This window comes from Ciconia boyciana, chromosome 2, assembly GCF_034638445.1.
Source record: "Ciconia boyciana chromosome 2, ASM3463844v1, whole genome shotgun sequence".
In the NCBI taxonomy this organism is placed as follows: Eukaryota; Metazoa; Chordata; class Aves; order Ciconiiformes; family Ciconiidae; genus Ciconia; species Ciconia boyciana.
In genome coordinates this window covers 10,620,345-10,639,954 of record NC_132935.1, presented here as the reverse complement: position 1 = coordinate 10,639,954, position 19,610 = coordinate 10,620,345, and the positions used below count along the sequence as shown (strand labels likewise).

Here is a 19,610-nt window from a genome sequence, read left to right as displayed (position 1 = left end):
GGAATTCAATAGGCACACCATCACCTACGGGACAAATTCTTGCAGCGACTCATCAAGAATTTTCATTCCCTGAAGAGCTACTACAATGTATGAAGAACTCCAAGAGAGTAGCTGTATTCATTTTAGTAGTCTTTTAGCTTCATTTAGCATCCCCCAAATCCACCTCAAATCCATCCTTCCTGACTTATTTAAAATTGGGTTAGGAAAAGAAATCCTCACAAGTCATCTTTATATGACATGACTACCATATCAGTCTCACCTTAGAGTGCAGTAGAGTGCAGCAGTGAAAGAGACTTAAGACACACTCACTACAGATATTACAGAAGGTGTTCATGTCTGTTGTTATCTAGAAACACTGCATCAGATTATTTTCCATCTTCCTTGCCTCCCCTTTTACTGGTTGGGAAAGGAACTGTCTCTTTAAATATATTTAATTCTCAAAACATATTCTTTATTGCACTAATTGCAAAATCAGAGTTGAGAACAAAAAGATCTAGTGTGAACTTCTCTTTTTTTTTCCTCCCCACTCTTTAAGGACATATGCCATCTCCCAGTTTTTCTATAATTACCTAAAGACTTTACAAAAGTATATTTGATCATAATTTCAAAAAAGCTACACATACATGTTTAAAGAAATGTCATTCAGTAAGAAGTATGTTTTGAGAAGAATCAACAAAAGGCTTTAACCTTTAAAAATAATCCCCTAGTACAAATATCTCAGACCTGGTTTACCTGATATGACATCAATTTTTCTTTTAAAATTCTGACTGTAGTTAAGCTATAAGGTTAGTTCCTTTTACATAAATATAAAAAAAAATTTACTTACTGAAGCTGCTACTGAAACTCTTACAACAAAAAAACCAAACCACACTTCTCTGTTTACATGGGCAAAATATGTTATGAAATAAGTATCAGGATATTTCAATCCAGCATTTCCAATGCCAAAAGTCAAGGTATTAACAATAGATTCTTTTTTATAGGGACAAACAAAAGCTATCTACGGACAATATATCCTCATGATTTTATGCAGTTTAAAGGGTCTGGAAAATGTCTTTTTAAAGTGCTTTTTCCATGATCCATATGTATAACTCCCACTAACAGCGATGGAAGTTAGGTACATACTTATATTAAAGAAAAAAAATTTTCACAATGTCCTAGTGTTACACACTAGAAAAAAAACATTGGAAAATTAAGTTTGTATGAGGAGAAGGTAAGTTTCACATGCATTGCCTGTCTGGACTTTGCTGTAATTTTTGCATAATACTTCTTATTTTTATGGTTTAATGTATAGAGAGTGGGCATTATTAGAAATATGCCTATATATAGACCTTGCAACAGTTTAACTGTGATATTTTGAGAACCATCAAGAATTAGCACAGGTAAAAAAAGCTGGTTACTGCTTTAAAAAAAAAAAAGTATAAGAGCACCACATTGATTAGGCATCAAGTAAAAGTGGCCAGTGCTTTTCAGATCATCACAAAGGTCACATTTATAATTTTGAAAGCTGCTGAAGACTGCTGTAAGAAATGAAGACAAAAACATGAGGGAAAAGAGCAGACAGGTAAGCACCAGTTGAGTGGCAGCAGTTCATGCACAAACATGAAATGCTATAGTGAAATACAGACTAAAACGTGAAGCTCTGTAGCATTCCAGATTGTGTTGTTAAATAATGCAATCAAGACTTGCCACTTGGATTGTCTCACACTGAGCACATCTCTTGCCTATTTAATTTTTCATGCCATTTTTTCTTTACTCTCTCCAGTAAGGAGAGTTCATTTTTCAACGGGGGGCAGAGGGGCACAGCAGAAGGGGCCACAAGAACTCCTCCTCCTCATTTTGAAACACACCGACAAGCAGAACAGATGTAGTGCTATGACCTTCCAAGATTAGAAATGAAAATCATCTTCCAGATACAAATTAAGCGGTCTTCACTGAACAGCTGGCTATGCAAGTCAACACCTTCAACATCTTGTTAGTGTGTTTCACTTAGGATGTAATCAGCCAACCACTGTATTTCATTTCCCTAAAATGTTCCAAGAAACCTAAACCAATGGTTTATATTTAATTTGTTGGGGTGGTGGGGTTTTTTGGGCGCTTTTTTGCTTGTTCTTTTTGATTATAACAAACTTATAAATATACATGTTTTAAAATCCAGTCAGCACTGGATTATTTCTTTTGATATGTATTTCATTTTGGTGCACCTAGTGCTCTCCAGTAGAAGAAAGTTGTAAACCTAGTTTGTCCCAACTAAGTTCTTCTCCCATCTGTAATTCTTCTGCACCTAGAAAAGAGCTCAAATTTAATAAGTAAACCTAAATCCTTCTACATTCACTTCACAATACATTTAGGATGTATTAGGATAGATTTAAAAGGCACAATATAGAAAATCTTCAAGCCCCAGTGCCGGCTGGCTCAGAGCAACTGGTTTATTTGCTTCTCAGTGCAGGTTACAGCATTGTATTCTGAAAGCCCATTACAGATGGAGAAAGAGGGAAAGGTTCCTCTTCCTAAGCACTACTGTAATCTTGAATAGATGGAGGTAGCATTCCCACATATCAGTATGTACCTGAGGACTCAAGCTACATGACTTTCACTTGAGAATCACTAACTGTGGAATTTGTTTTCCTCAACATGGAGTGCACAGAACAGGAAAGGGAGTTGTACTTCTGGAGTTAGTCTTGACAACTAAGAAAAAGCAACCAGCAATGCCAGGCATCCAAACAGCAGGATGAGAGGCGCATACGATTTCAGGGATTTCCCCTTTCCCCTTCCATGGATGCAAGTTCCTGCTACAACTTTATGACAAAGCTTTGCCTTTACCCGGCTACATTTTCCATAGAAAGAACAAATACAGTAAGCACAGCACAGCTCACCGAAATGTTCTCAGGTTTGATATTGTTGCCAAGGGAGCCGACCCCTGGTTATTCAGGGCAACTTTCCCATTTCTAATCCAATAGTAAGAAAACTGAAGACTGAGGTCCCTCAAGCAAATGGGGAGTTCATCTTTAAATTAATTTTATCAGAACTACATTACTACACTAGATGCCACATACATTTAGAGTTCAGAAAGCTCACACAATAACGTACTAAAGACAAAAGGGTAGACTTGAAACAATATACAAACGCTGTTATGTGAACTAAATGCTATGGAAATATGACAACATATTGCATGCAGGGAACACACACATTTAGTGACTATTTAAAAAAACATTTGGCTAGCCTACAGAACTAGTAGGGAGAGAAATTTGGGGTTAAAAGTTTATACTGCACAGTAAACACTATTTAAACTGAGATTTTTCCCAGGGAAGAACACATCAAGTCATGTGAAACTGGCTGGGACAAAACTCACAAGCAAGGGAGAGAAAAATCCCAGACTGCTGGAGATGAAATAATTTATTCATCTCTATCATCATTACTATGGAGAATGCTATCTTTGTGGCTCCTCTGAAACCTAGCCAAGTTCTTTGGAGGTAATGCAGAATACTTTCAGCACTAGCTTGAGATCACCATCTGCAACCAAAAGGACTCTGTATTTTAGCTACTATTCAAATCAGTAAATTTGGAAAGGATTTGCACTGTGACAGTAATGACACCAACGTAAAAGTTGAGCTGTAAGTTTCCCACATTGTAGGTGGCTATGTTAACATAAACATTGTAGGTGGCTGTTTATTGTCCTTACAAAGCTGTGCATTCTCCTCTGCTCATGTTAAAGCGGCACTGCAGAGACTTTAGTAGAATACTTAAGACAACTATTTCTTTCAAATAGGTAAGGTGAATGACCAAAGAAAACATAAGCTTAACCAGTGTTAAGGCAAGGAAAAGCCAACAGCCCATTATATCATTTATCAGAACATTTTTTGCATGTATTCTGATAGTCAGTCACACAAATCACTGGAATCTAGCACTGAGATAAATATCGGGGTGGGGGCGGGGGGGGGGGGCGAATCTTAGAAATCAGCCTAAAACCTTTCTAAATTTGGAGTTTGTATTCCTATAAAGCTTTATGGACATTAGATTTTTAGCTCTTTATGGTATTGTGCAAGAACCGTTTAACTAGCCTGCCTACTCCAAAGATATATATGGATTTAAGAACAAAAGACTTCAAACTGTATATTATTGGGCCAGGCATAACACAGAATTGGCAAATTTGTTTTTTTAATACAGAGCTTACTTGCTCTTCCACATAAAAACACAATGTTAAGTATCACAAGATTAAGTGCCAAGTCTTGAAGAAAGATCTTGACTGTGTCAAAGCCAAGATCCTGTCAAGGCAAGCTATCTGAAACAGAGTAGAAAGAAGCATGGATACACAGTATAGCAGCAGAAACAAACGCAGGACAGGGTCCAAAATGAATAAAGAACAGTCTAACAATTCAGCCATAATATAAGTCACTTAATTTGACCGCATATGTAAACATTTCATGTCAGCAACCTGCTTACTCTCATGCCAAGTCTTGTTCATGCTCAAAACATGCACTTTAAAACAAAATTGATAGCTAAAGAATCAATATTTTTTAAAAAATAGCAACAATTTTTATTGGAATTGATTTTAGAATTATGCTTCTTGTATCCAGCAAACTTGAATTTAATTTAGTCCAATTAAATGGTCAGTATTTGCAGATTAAGCTGGAGCTTCACAGCTCCAAAATTCTCCCATATCAGTTCTCCCTCCTTCACTAAGGCGTACCTATTCTGATGATATGTGAGATTTGAAGTGGTTTTAAACAGTTTTGCTTTCTGACTTTAACACAGCCCTTGATTATCTTCCCTTTACGAATAATTGTATGGCTATCATCTTCCAGTAACAATATATTCAGAAGAGACAATTGATAAAATCAACAGTACAGGATAAGGGTTTAGAGAAGTTATAACTTTAAATGTCACTGAAACAAAAAGCTGTTTCTCCATTAGAACTTTCACATTAGGACTAATAGAACCAATTGCTACTGTTTCATCAAACACAACCGAAAAATAATTTGGGGGGAAGAAAAGAAGATATAAGGAATCTCAAATTATCCATATCACAACACTTCATCAATTTTTTCTTATGCTATTCCATTGTATTTTATTACATGGTCAAAATGCACTTGAACATTAGTTTTCTTATTTTACGCTTGCTGATGTGCAGCTGGGTAAAGCAATAGCATATCCCAAAAGAAAGTAGTTAAACATGCATAGCAGCAGCCAACACCACTTACCTGCCATTCTTAGACTACATTATATCATGCAACAAAAACTAAAAGCAGAAATACTAACAATATGTAAACCTTCCAGAAGGCTTGGCATTGATCAGACAAGCTATAGGTCTCCTCTTCTCAAAAGCAATTTCGTCTCTATACTCTCTGAGCCCTCCTTTTAAAGAGGGATGAGGTTAACTGTCACATTTCAATGCCAAATCAAATAAGGTTCACATATACACCTTTAACGTGACGTTGGAGAGCTATGAATAGCTGTTGTGAGCCAATCTGTATATGCAGCATTATTCCGTATGCAGTGGCACACTGGAAGAAAATAGAATCAGGTTTCATATTCAGTCCTTCCTTTAAAATGCATGTATCTCCTTGCAATTTCAGTAAGCCTTCAAATAATTAAAATTCTTTTTAAAGTTTTGATTAAAAGCAGAAAGAATTTTGGTTTAAAACAAGAACCATATCAGATTCCAACAGTAAAACATAATTTGAAAGCCCTCCCTGAAATAAAGATTTTACATTTTAGAAACTGAGGTTATTTTAAAACGGATTATTGCTTTCTACAAAAGTTTGCTGAACAATTATCCATAGCTCAGGCATGCAAAGCTGTTAGAAGGATGGCAAAGTGAAAACGTACATTTAGTACATGACAAATGCAGTCTACTGCAGGCAAAGAGTAATAGATATATAAAATCATCTTCTCACTTTCAAAATCAAGGAAAAAATTTGGCCCCTGCTCAAGGTCTGTGCATGTCAAAACTTTTAGAAGGTTCCCCATGTTAAGGTACCTGCCAAGACAAGAATGAGAGAAAAGAAAATTTTCTTTTTATAAGAAGGAACAGCTCAAATATAGTTGATTGAAGCGGTGGGGGAAAGAAGACCAGAGAGTTCCATCAGGCACGAACCCGTCCTTCAGGCTGCCGCCCTGATGGGTGGAGGGAGACCCCCACTTCGAGGATGTACAGCTGGTGATCCCAGAGATGCAATGCAGCTTTCCTGTAAGAAGTGACTACGTCACCACCATCTTCACAGCCGCCCCTTCAAGAAAGGGGCAGAACTCCAACTGAAGGCATTGCCAATGACTAATTCTGTCCCGGTACACCCTAGCACCAGTGTCCTGAGCAGGAGTACCACGTTGAGGGCTAAGTACCATATTTGCAAACATTGGCATGGTAGCCATGCTACAGATTTTTACCTGATGGGACAACAGAAGGAAAGAGCTTTAATCTTCTCAGCCCTTATAATTTTGTCAGAAAGCCATTACAGAAAACTGCATCAAGATACATCATTTCAGCGTGCAGAAAATGCAAACACAAGTATACAACAGATCTCTTACACAAGTTGCCTAAAACATTTTTGAAGCTCAGACTATTCCACTCTGGACTTTTGGATGTAAAAAATGCACATGAACTGCACCATTAATGACCAAACCAGGATCAGGACTGATTTAGTACTCACTTTCATATAAGATAGGATTACAGTGAACAACTGCTCAGCACAGATTACTAAGGCATACTGACAGAATTTTTTGTTTTATGATTACTTGATTTGCAGGCAGATGGATGGACATCACTGACCACAGAGACTGAAAATGACTAAGCACAAGGAAAGAAAATTTACACAATAGCATGATGGTGGCTTGTCTACTACTGGAGGGGGGGGGGGGGGGGGGGGAAACACGTAAAAAACCACATGCAACTCTTTTTCAAATTGCAGATTTGCAACTGAGTCGCCTAGCCTTCACCACAGCAGGTATAAGCAACCCTACTGTTACCATTTCAAATGCACCAGCTGTGAAGGGCCGAGAGACTTACTTTCAAAATCCAAGAAAAAATGTGCTGCATTGTGGTCTATGTCCCTGGTTAGCACCTTAATGAGATTACCCATGCCAGCAAACCTAAAAATAAAAATGGCAAAATAATTTAGTTCCAATAACCATTTCCTATTTTAAGTACACGCCTGGGGCTCACCGGAGCAGGGCTCCCGTTGGGTTTTGCACACTGGATTCATCACCTTCTGGTGGGAAGTAGAAAATGTGCACTTTACAGTGCATTTCCACTCCTCCTCTTCTCAGAGAGGAGTGATTACTGAAAAAATTAAGAGTTATAGCTTTGACAAAAATAAAGATCTGAATTACTGGCTCTTTTTCATCTTTAATACATTTAAAGATTTATGTTACCTATTATGACTGAGCAATTGTTTTGCATAACTGCAGCAACGCACAGCCAACAAAGCCATCACTGCTTAGGACAAAAGCAACCTCAAATGGAGCTGGTGTCATCATAAGCTTGATTTTTACTATCTCTCCATAATCCAAAACCAATTTCGGAAAGCCTCTTAGTAGTAGTCATCTGTGGCCAATGAACAGCTTTTCCTGTCAAATCACATAAAGTGACGAGTTAAATGCGTTAGACTTTTCCAAAAATGAGAGATAATCAAGTTTCAACAGTTCTTCGTATGTTTGCTGTCACATCCCAGCTAAAAGAAATGGAAAGTGGAAGAAAAATTAAATAGTCATTAGATTAATCTAGGACAGATAAATTAACAAAACAGTTTCAAACGTTACCGTAAGTTTCAGAAATCAATACCTTCAGCAGGACTATGAAAACTGCATTTCATAATAAGGCATCCTTTTCAAGGACCCTCCCATGTTTTACAGAGGCTGAAAACATACTTAACCATTGCCCTGAAATATCAGGACTTCACTGGAGTGCTGCTGCAAGACAAATACAAGACCCTACCCGAAAATCTGATTTCAAATTATTTAAGAATAAGCCATCAGTCTGACATCTGGATTCAAGTATAAGATCTAAAAATAAAGTTTCAAATTAGTGTAACTATACCAACCTACCAGTGTATGACATTTTTTTTTTCCCCGATTTTTACTTTTAGTGAAGAGTGATGTTTACTTCGAGGGAGGCAGCATGACAGTAAGAATTATTAATTTATTAGGAATCAAAAAAAAATGAAACAATGTGAAGTCAAAACAAATTGTCTGGCAAAACACATTTTCAGAACCTGTGTTGCCAGATTTCTGGAGTTCCATAAGAAAGATGCAACTGGTGTGTGAAGGAAACGCAAACTAAGAACAGCACGCGATTTATTTTTCAGGATCCACAAGATTCAGCAATAAATCACACAATCAACAAAAGCTAGAGAAGGAAGTGGGAATTAATCCCAGATTGTTGAAAATTATTCAGTCTTTGCTCCAACAACTTCTACAGAATGACCAAACAACAGTTAAAAATCTAGATTTTTCGGAAAAGCAACTTTTGAGTGTAATCCAACTGATCACAGTGGATTCTGCACATAGAACTTCATCACTAGGTGTACGTTTGCTTTTTTGCACATTCAACTTTCTCTTTGAAATGCCAAAAAATGCAAGTCCTGCTTTCTAGCCTTTGAACTTAGTTTTCTGGGAAGTCTGATCAGATTTCCAAGCCTATGAGAAACACCTATTATTTAAGGAAGTTTTAAATTAGGGTGTTCAGTTTAGACACTTATCTTAAAAGTTAATCCATCAAAACATGTTTCTTCAAAGAGGCAGCTTTTCCAGAGCTTTCTATTCCATAGCTTAGTGAAATCTTGAAATGCTACATGTGCGCCAATGCTGTGTAAACAAGCAACATCAGAAAGCAGAGAAACTACTCTTCTGTATCTCGCAAGCACGTTCTGTAACACAGGACTGAAAAAGCCACTTAGTCTACTCCCCAACAACAAGGGCATTCATAATCTGGAAAAAGCTGAAATACAGAGGCATTCTTAAATATTTTCAACAGGGACAATAAAAAGCCAAAAGTACAAGCTGCCTAACACTGACTGAGTCTGTAGATTCAGATTTCAAAATGAAACCTCAATCTCACAACAGTGTATTACATATGTCAATTTGAATGTTAACAAGCAAGTAGCAAATACATAGCAGTGAATGGCGTTAACCGCCTAAAGAGAACTCTAACTATACCTACAATTACTGCCATGATTCAGCTCTTCAGCTGCACCATCCCCTCCTCCACCAAAACATTTTCAGAACCTCAAGTAAACACCTCTATGGAGTTTTGCCTTTGTTTTGGTACTAACCAGTCTAAGAGTTTACAGGGTCATGCATCTGGTTTAAATATTGGATAACATTACTTCTGAAGGTCAGAGTAGGGGCATGCTTATAGGGTTGAAATATTTTGAAAGTAAGTTTACAGAAGAGAATATAGCCACTGCAGAACTGACTGTTTAATTGAATCCCTACCACTTCCTAAAATGAGTAAGGGGCTGGGGACTCAGTTTTGCAATACAAATACCTTCATTCAGACCTTCATCTCTCAGAAAAGTTTGCCAATAAGAATATATGGTTTCTTTTCTGGGAGTGAGTTTAACAAATAGAGTAGCACAATAAAACGTTTGGCACTACAGTGAAACAGCAGACATGAAAAATCCAAGCAGAAGATGCAACTGACCTAACGGTAACAGTTCAGTGAACAGCCTCTCTCAGAAAAGGAGAGAAACTGAAGATGATGAGAATGGATTAATTCAACTTTGACAGCAACAAGATGACATAATGTGATATAGGAATACATTTCAACCTACAGGAATACAAAGCTGCATGAAAACTTGTTTGTAGTAAAGTTCGTAACAGACCTCCTCCCTTGTGCATTCAGCATACTGAAAAAAATGTTGATAAACTTTAGTCACGTCAGTTTCTCACACAAGATACACGATCACATTTGCTTTCTTAGTGGCAAAACATCCGCTGTATATTCAGTTTTTATGGAGTGAATGGAAATCTAGCAGAAGCTGAACAAACACAGTATTTTTGAAACTTCTATCAAGATGAATTCTAACAGTTACTCAAGAATCTCAAGTATTCCTTAATACCGGAAGATTTGCTGTGTTTTAAGAACTGTGAAGATGACCATTCCTCCAAGTTGTAATCCACAAAGTTAGACTTTAAGAAGCTAGAAAAAGAGCTTGAAAACTCAGTTTAGACAAAAGTTTAAATGATATAATTGATCTAGCATTTCTTGGGAGGACACTTTCTCTCTTCTCAGCATTCAAGTTAATGAATGCAAGATCCAACACATAGGAATTTACTCTTCTGGTAAGGCTAAGCACTAGTTTCTCAAGCTCTCAAATGGCCTTCTAGAAACAAAATCGTGGTGTCACAGTGTGGAACTTCCCAGATGCATGGAAGCAGCTGTAGGTCAACATGCAATAGCTCAGGTTAGATGGCTCTACACTTGCATGCACTGTTTTGCTTCAAAAGGTATAGCTAGGCAGCAAGAAGAGCTGCCCTGATGCACTCAGGTGGAACCCTACAAAGGGGAAAATGAAAACCAACCATTCTGAGAGGCTGCTCTGTCAGCAGAATACCTGGATCAATCTAGAGTAAAGCAAACTAGCTCAGAGAAGCTTCTGGCTCCTGACAGATCCAGATTTACTAGAGATTCTTGTTTTGGTCAAGAGGACTCGTGTCCTGGTTTTGGCTGGGATAGAGTTAATTTTCTTCCTAGTACAGGAATAATGTTGATAACGTACTGATGTTTTAGTTGTTGCTGAGCAGCGCTTACACTAGTCAAGGACTTTTCAGCTTCTCATGCCCAGCCTGTTGTGGAGGTTGAAGTAGCTGCAGTGCCCATTGCCAGGGTTTGAGTAGCCGCAGTGCCTGTCATGAGGGTTGGAGCAACCGCAGTTTAATAGGACAGAAAAGGAAGGGAAAACAATAACAATAATAATAAAAATATATACAAAATAAGTGATGCACAATGCAATTGCTCACCACCCACTGACTGATGCCCAGCCAGCTCCCGAGCAGTGGTCGCCCCCTGCCCCGGCCAACTCCTCCCAGTTATATACTGAACATGACATCATATGGTATGGAATAGCTCTTTGGCCAGTTTGGGTCAGCTGTCCTGGCTGTGTCACCTCCCAGCTTCTCGCTGGCAGGGCATGAGAAGCTGAAAAGTCCTTGACTAGTGTAAGCACTGCTCAGCAACAACTGTGCTACAACATCAGTGTGCTATCAACATTATTCTCCTACTAAAATCCAAAACACAGCACTATACCAGCTACTAGAAAGAAAATTAACTCTATCCCAGCTGAAACCAGGACAGCTTGTCATTTGCATTTCCGCTGGGCCCAAAACACATGAAAGAGGGTCCACTACTGGCTCTAATATTAAAGATGATGACAATCTGCATGTAGTAAAAGAACAGTCTACAAAACTAGCCATTAGAGTTATCTTCAGGGACCTCTTCTGCTATTTGATGTCCTTTAAAAGCATCACCAGCACAGAATATTTTGGTAGTTCTACAAAGACTTATCTTGGTAACTAACCCACTAATAGTGGCATGCCCAGTCAGTACTGATTTACCAAGCACTCTTTCAATTTCCTTGGAAGTCCACAACTTCAGCTGAATTAAGTAGAATTACTGTTTTAGAAAGTCAGATGTCTTTCCAGTTAACTAGCTCTGATGCTGAGCTACTGTTGTCTACTCAAGGACATCTTCCAGCACTAACTGCATCCTTCTTGAGCACATTGCCACATCAGTCAGCCCCAATTCAAGAAAGATTTCAGCCTGCATAAAGACCAAAGCCAATAGCAAGTACTACTACCAGCTGAGTTTTATATCACACAGTTGGGTTTTGTCCCAGAGACAAACGTTGACTGGAGGTGACTTTTGTTGTTGGTAACACACCTTTTGACCCAGTGCAACTGGAACAAAATCCACACTGAAGCTGCAATCCTTATCAAGAAGGATTTTGCACGTTGCAGTCACCAACATGAAAATATTCACATGCCCAGCCTTAAGCAGGCTTGGGTCACTACCTATTTGTTCTTATACAGCTTCAGATTGTTAACGTCTGCCCAATTTTATTTCGTACTCTAATTCAGAATAAAGTGCACGTCAAAACTTGCAAATGGGTTTTTCTCCCAGGGGTCTTTGATTTTAAGATTTTATAGTGTGGGTCCAAAGGTAACTCATTAGGTAAACTGACAGTGTAAGATTCAGTAAAAGCACACTTTAGACCACTGAAGTTTTCTCTTGCCATAAATCCAACATCATAAAATCAGAGCAGAAAAAAACCTACTAGTCTCTGTCCAAAAATTGACTGTCCCTGTGAAGCTGCCCAGAATCCCTCCTGGCATGCTCTGCACTCCAGCACAATACTCGAGCCACGTGGAGCAGGTTATGGGAAATCAGAGCGCGAGCCAAGAACATGGTTTAAACTTGACCTACTTGCAGAGGAAGACATACGGAATGCCACATTTGATTACAATGATTTGGCCCATTACAGCCTTATGGGGTTGTATGATGTTGCGTGTAGTGTCATGATCAGACAAGCGGAAAGCAAAGGCATATTTTCAAAACAAGCCTTGCACGCATGCCCTTCATGCTGAAAACATCCTGACACATTTCAATATTTTTTTTTCCTAAGCTAAGCCCAGGGGAAATTTAATAGAAATACATGATGCAACTAAATTCAGCCAAGCACTAAAGAAATTTTCCCCTCTCACACCTGAAAGAAAAACTGTACATTAACAAGGATTTTGCTTGCAACTGGTGAGCAGATGGAAAACTTACTCTGGTTAAAGGTAAAATACAACTAAGACATTTGTAAGTGACATTTTTAATTTTGCTTTGTTCTATTGGAAGAATAGCATGCTTCCAAGCTAGTTAAAAAAAAACCAGCTGAATAAATAGATGAAAAAAATGTGTCTGTGACCATTGAAGAATGCCTGCTTCAAGAAAACATCAGCTCACCTTTTGGAAAAGCATACACTATTCCCAAGACTAATTTTAATAAAGCTTAAGACTGAACAGGAACATCCAGAGTATGAAAACTGTACTCTACAAAACCCTCATATCCATGCTCTGGAGTCTGGAGGAGGAAGTTAGGCATGCACTATATGGAAAGCACATCTAATGAAAGAGCAAACATTTTCTTCCAGGGACTGAGTTTTAAATTTTCAATTAGTCACGTATGTGTGGCATAAACCTCTGATTCAGAGATATTTTGGTAAAATAGTAAGTGAAAAACACTTACAGCGTTAAGTCTTCCATTACAGTATAACACTAGTGTTATAACACTTACAGTGTTACTGCATAAACAAAACCCTAGTTGAATGTTTCCCTATACTGCCTTTCTAGAACAATAATCCTATCAGTCTGGCAATTGTTTCAAGGCTTACTGAACATGTTCTGCCTATAGTATCCAGCCATGAGCAAGGAGGGGGAAGAAAAAAAAAAAAAAAGACAGTGAATAGGTGGCTGCCCACATCAGCTGGAATCCAAGGCAGCCCTTGACAACACATGGTATCACAGGCTGGGCAGCCTATAGGACTGAGTGTCATTTTCTCTCCTGATGAAGCAGTTAAGGTTCACAGGCAGTGAGAATATATCTGCCCTCAACCTTAAAAGCTAGAGAGTGCTGCAGAGATGGAAACAGGCTTGTAAGCCACATTGCGGGAATCACTCTTTTCAGAAAGTCGTAACATTTTCCTTGGATCCAAACATGTTTTTTCTAGTCTAATGCACATTTATTTCTTTTCTGAATAGTGCTAGAGAAGCGTAGATGCCTGTGCTGGTTTTGGCTCGGATAGAGTTAATTTTCTTCATAGTAGCTAGTATGGGGCTGTGTTTTGGATTTGTGCTGGAAACAGTGTTGATAACACAGGGATGTTTTAGTTACTGCTGAGCAGTGCTTACACAGAGTCAAGGCCTTTTCTGCTTCTCACCCCACCCCACCAGCGAGTAGGCTGGGGGTGCACAAGAAGCTGGGAGGGGACACAGCCAGGACAGCTGACCCCAACTGACCAAAGGGATGTTCCATACCATATGGCATCATGCTCAGCAATAAAACTAGGGGGAAGTTAGCAGGGGGGCTGCTGCTCAGGGGCTGGCTGGGCATCGGTCAGTTGGTGGTGAGCAATTTTCATTTGCATCACTTGTCTTTCCTGGGTTTTACTGCTCTCTTTGTTATTTTCCTTTTCATTACAATTTTATTATTATTATTTTATTTAAATTACTAAACTGTCTTTATCTCAACCCACGAGTTTTCTCACTTTTACCCTTCTGATCTCACCCCCATCCCACCGGCAGAGAGTGAGCGAGTGTCTGGGTGGGGCTTAGTTGCCAGCTGGGGTTAAACCACAACAATGCCCTCTGACACTTTCTAATTTCTACTACTGATATTACCGGTGTTTAAAGTATTAAAGATCTGTCATTAAACAAAACCCCAAAGTAATAAAATACATTGCCCAGACAAGAAATAATTATTGAGGTAATAGTAAGAATTAGTAGTTATCACTCATAGTCTGGAAAAGAGATCAAAATATGGAAGTTATCAGCTTTAGATTTAGGAAGGAAAAGCTTGGTGCTATTAGCTTAAAACAAGTTAGATTTTGGATAAGCTGGTCTCATTTTCAGGAGTCATCATAGTTATAGCAACATTATTAAAGGGATCAGTTCAGATACTGACATCTAACTGCCGAATCAAACACAAACTGCCACACTAGTCATCGGTTCTGCATAAAACACGCGATTTCATTCATTGCTGGACAGTTTGTTCTAGCAAACATAAGATTTAATCAGTTTTTACATACACTTTTATGACATGTTTCACAGTCTAAACCTCTGCAAAGATGTGTGCACTGCTTTCCGCTCCTGACACCTAGCGGTTATTCTTCCACAAATCACCAACTGCAAATCAACCATAATAAGAAGAATAAAAGATATGCAAGCCAAAAAAAAAACCAAACTCCTCCACGATTGCTGGGGCTTCAATCATCAACGTCTTATCTGAACATCAGAGAAAATTTATACTGCCAGATATATAGATATATATTTTTTTAAAATAAGAAAGTAAGTATCCAGGCTACTTAAAAGCTGTTTAAAGCTGCCTCTGATGTCAGTCCTTTTGGCTAAACTGACTTAGATACAATAAACTGTTTTAGTTGAAACTGAAGTTACTTTTTTTTGAGATCACACATCATCAATAAAGTCTCCTTTCTGAACAAAACCGAATTCAAAACTTGTCATATCAGGAAAATGGAGGCCTGCCAGGGAAAATAGTCTAGTGAAAAAAGGCTCACATTCCTCAAAACCAGAATTGTAAAGTATGGTCAGGTCAGTGTTTATTCAGTCCATTTTTCCACTTAGAGGAAATCAAGGGAAAGGCACTGAAGAATCCACAGTTCCTTTAGAAAAGGCAGTCTTAAAGCCTTGTTAATTCGGGAATACTTTAGTGGCACAGCTGACACTGAATAACTTGTTTGACAGGAGCTACAATAAAATAACTAAGTGTGCCCACACAAGTCTGGAATAAAACCCAATTTGTCTGGAAGGATTACTCTTAATTTTAAAACAGAACTTGTATTGAAAAGGGGAGAGACTATGCTCCAAAAATCTGCTCTGATTTACCCTTCAACGAGTAACTGCACAATTCTTCCAAAAGTGAATCTGAGGCTAAAAAAATAATTAGATATGCTTTCCTCTTTCAAAATGATACAAGCTCATAATGCCTTCTAGCTTAGTTCTGCATAACGCTCTTTTTGATTCAATTACATTGCAACCATCAGGAAAAAAAAAAACTTTTTTTAGTTCAGGGACATTTACATTTGAATGCAATTTACACTTTGCTTTCTCCCTTAAAGTTTTAAATCTTGGAAGCCTTTTGCAGTGCTGTAACTCCTCCAACAGAGGTCACTACCTTACAACGTGATCTTCCAGAGAAAGGAAGGCTTTTAACAAATGTGTTCCTACTATCTTGGTGCCTACAGCTCAGAGACGGCTATTTCCTTCCAGCCCAAATACTGGATTTAGTCCATGATACTGTGACATTATCATGGAAACAGTGGCTGATCTTCAAGTCTGTCTTTTTTCAAAGTAAGCTGAGAACATTCTATTTTTATCAGGTACATAAAGATGCAAAAAAGCATTTAACACGAGATGTGGTAGATTTACAGACTGCTTTTTTATTATTTTACAGAAAAGCTTCTTACTCTACAAAAGATGGTACGTGTATTAAAACTGTGCTATACTACCACATTGCTAAGTTTCATATTTCAAGGATGTCAGCCTGTAATTTAACAGCTGTCAAGCTCCCATCTCCAAAAAAACCCCAAACAAAACCCAACAATAACAGTAATTTGTATAAGTCCTCCTCCTGCCAGCTCTTCATCTCAGTGTAAAGAAAAAACCAAAACAACCCCAAAACATGCAAATTTTACCTAACTGCTAGACAAAAAAATCTTTTCAATCCCTAACTTCACTATAGCATCTAGTCCAATTGATCTGCCACTTTTTAGTTGATTTTTCACTTGTGAAAAAGCACTCCTCTTCAAGCCTAGTTTTATTTGGAAATGCTTCTTCTTTCAAAATAGCTGAATTCCTACCTATAAGAATCAGATTCCCATACATTTCAGCAGCCAAGCTGGACGAAGTTGCACTGAGGCTCTGACAAACAGCCTTGGTAATACTGCCATCTAATGTACTAGGACAAGGAGTACAATCGTCTGCATCGCTCTTCAATACTCAAATGAAATGTTTCCTTTTAGTTTGGCTCCAAACTGTTGCACCCCTTCAGTGCCTTGGCTTGCAAATCCTACGCTAGGAATATTATGACAAATTACCTAGTCATCAAGTTGATGGATATAAATATTCATTGACATGTTCCCTCTCAAAGGTTTTTTTCGGAATGGCACAGTACTAAACCGCAAACCTTGTGTGTATGAACCCGACACTGACTGTCCATCTGCTAATTCAGTTCAGTGACACACCAGCTCTGAACTACCGAGGAGGAGGGAAGTCCCATGGCCTTCCAAATCACGTAGCTGGAAGGGCAAATGTCCATATTTCAGGATAGCTTTCCGATCATTCTGTGGAGTTTCCTTTTTCTGAGACACCAGTCAAAGTATGTTTGCAGAATATAGAAGGCTAATGAAACACATCAAGTTACTGATGGTACAACAGAAGATTAGTAGCAGAATGATACTCCTTCCCATCCCATCTGTTTTCAGAAACAGTAACAAAACAGACAGGCATTAGGCAGGGCAGGGAGGGGGATAAAAACTCGTCTCTGTATGGTTGTTTGCTTCTTTAAAGTTTTACATGAGATTTCTTGCACGATCAAGATTCTACAGCCATCTTTGTCATCTTCAGTTACTTCTTCAGATAGCCTCATGAGGCATAGTATCAACTACTTTTATTGAGTCCAGATAGTTTTTCTTGTTAGAAAGCAAGTGTAAAAAAACCAAGCAACAAAACACCAAACCAGACCACATTGGTCTAGATTACTCTAGTTGTGCTAAATCTGATCATCTTTTATCTCATTTTCCATCCCTCCCAACATACCTCAGATTTTCTTTTAATCTTAAATTCAAACTAAAGGTGTCCCATAAGTGTAAAATATCGTAAGACAATTCATATTATCCACCTATTGGAAATACAGAGGAACATTTGCTATTCTCCAGTGATATTATACAACCTGCAATCTGTTAAGATCAGTAGCAAGTATGCAGAATATCATGCAGGGTTATGATTTCCAGCAGCAGTCCATCTGTAAGCTCTACAAGTCCATCTCATCTCATCTCACAAGGAGTTTGCAGCAGTTCTTGGGAAAAACCAGGTACATATGCAGTACAGAAAGCCATTAAAGAATACTGAATACATTTAAGAATCACATCTGGCTCAGAAAAATACTTGACCTGTTCTAGAAGAACCACCAATATATGTTCTCCCTGTTCCTGCTCTTCCCTAGGCATCTGCTCATGTTTGAAGGTTCAGGTTTTATTGAACATTAAGCTTTTTTCAAGTTTTAACCTTATTCAGAAAGTGCCATCTAGTTAAGTTTGCCCCATTCTTTGAAGCTTAACTGACAATAGCCTCCAGATCTTTACGACTGTTACCTTCCTGGTGCTTTCCTATTGAAAGTGTTGCTTGGGTAGGGCTTCTGCCAGTCCCTTCAAACCCTTCACACTGGTGATTCCCATCTGGTTTAAGATGCTGTTAAGCACTTGGGAGCTACTTTGTCTCAGCACAGCTGGAGAAGGTAAAAGCATCAGCAGTCAGACACCTGAACTTTAGGGCTGCTGAAGGGGACACCACCACCACCATGGTTTATAAACATTTTCCCTTCAATACCCAAAATACTGTTGATTCAGAATTTCTTCAAAGAAAACAGAAGTTTCTTGCCATGTGCTGTAGCTGTTTGCTGGACAGCCTTCCTCCTTCTGCAGGCAGTACCACTCCCAGCAATGCCTCTTGAGCTTTGCTAGCTTTTCTGGATGACTCTCATCTTCCTAAGCAAAAGCAGCACTGTTCTAGTAGAGGAGTAAGTGGGGGGTGTGAAAAGGTGAGCAAAACCAAGTGCACACATGCAGAGGGAAGTAAGATGGTGATTCCTGGAGACTGTACTTGGCTAGATGAACCCATGGTCTGACTCAGTTTAGTGACTCTTACAATGTATCCTTTGCAAATGCACATGATGCTGTAAATAAAAGTTTGCGCTAGTTCAAATTGCAACATTGCTAATACACTTATCCATGACTTCGGAAGTAAAGGCTACCAAATCAAAAAAGTACTATTACTGCTGGCACGGGATGTTTTTCCATTAGTTTACTGTAAATTTGGAGAATATTGCTGTATGCTTGCCCAGTTCCTAGACTCATTCCATAACCCCAGAGAGGCAAGACAGTAGGCTAGAAGAACAGTTGGTCTGACCCAGCACTGCCATAAGCTCTCCTAAGAATTACAAAAATGTGATATAAATCTCATCAAAACCAGTGATCCTGCAAAACAAGTATGTTAATATATCAATCACGCTCTAAAATAAGGGACTTTAGTGACACATTTATAATGCTGTATATTCTTAATTCCTGAAGGGAGTATTCAACTAGTTTTGGACACAGCACTTGGAAATGTTTTCTACTGTTGTCAACAAAATTGATGACAAATCAATTTAATTAGCTCCCCAGAATTCAAACAACTTTTTGATGATTAATCAGCAACAGAAGAAAAATAAATCCTACCTCACATTTGGTAGCATTACCTTCCCAATCTGACTGAAGATAGTTAGTTATGCTGGCACAGCACAATAAACATGACGTGTAACACACACAGTTTATGCAGTAGCTTAGATGACAAGTAGCAGGTTATAAAACTAAAACCTAAAACCTTCACATGAGCATATGCTACCTCTTCAGTCTTACAAGCCGGTTCAGAATACTGGTTTCTGGTATAAGGCATCTGGTTCAGAAAGGATTTGAAGTCACACAGTAACTTTACTAAAGAGACTGAGAAAGAAAAATCACCAAAACATTATCTCTCCATTCACATCTTCTAAGAAGTTTAAGCACAATCTTCCAGGATAAGTTCTTAAATGTGGCCAAACTACTATACTCTGTGCACACTAAAAATGCCTTATTGAAAC

The 19,610-nt window shown here is 38.4% G+C and overlaps 1 protein-coding gene across 4 annotated transcripts in view; it reads right to left on the bottom strand.

Moving 5' to 3' along the window:
• The window catches only part of CYRIB (CYFIP related Rac1 interactor B), a 31,102-nt gene that overhangs the window by 11,124 nt on the left and 368 nt on the right, over window positions 1-19,610 (bottom strand). The window contains exons 2-3 of one of the 4 annotated variants that reach the window (XM_072851888.1): window positions 7,004-7,086; window positions 5,895-5,977 (exon numbers count right to left, since the gene is read on the bottom strand). In XM_072851888.1, the coding sequence (XP_072707989.1) occupies window positions 5,895-5,967 (73 nt within the window). In that variant the 5' untranslated portion in view covers window positions 5,968-5,977; window positions 7,004-7,086. Of the gene's footprint in view, window positions 1-5,894; window positions 5,978-6,094; window positions 6,240-7,003; window positions 7,087-19,610 lie in introns of those variants that run through there. The other 3 variants (XM_072851889.1, XM_072851887.1, XM_072851891.1) reach the window with 3 other exon arrangements.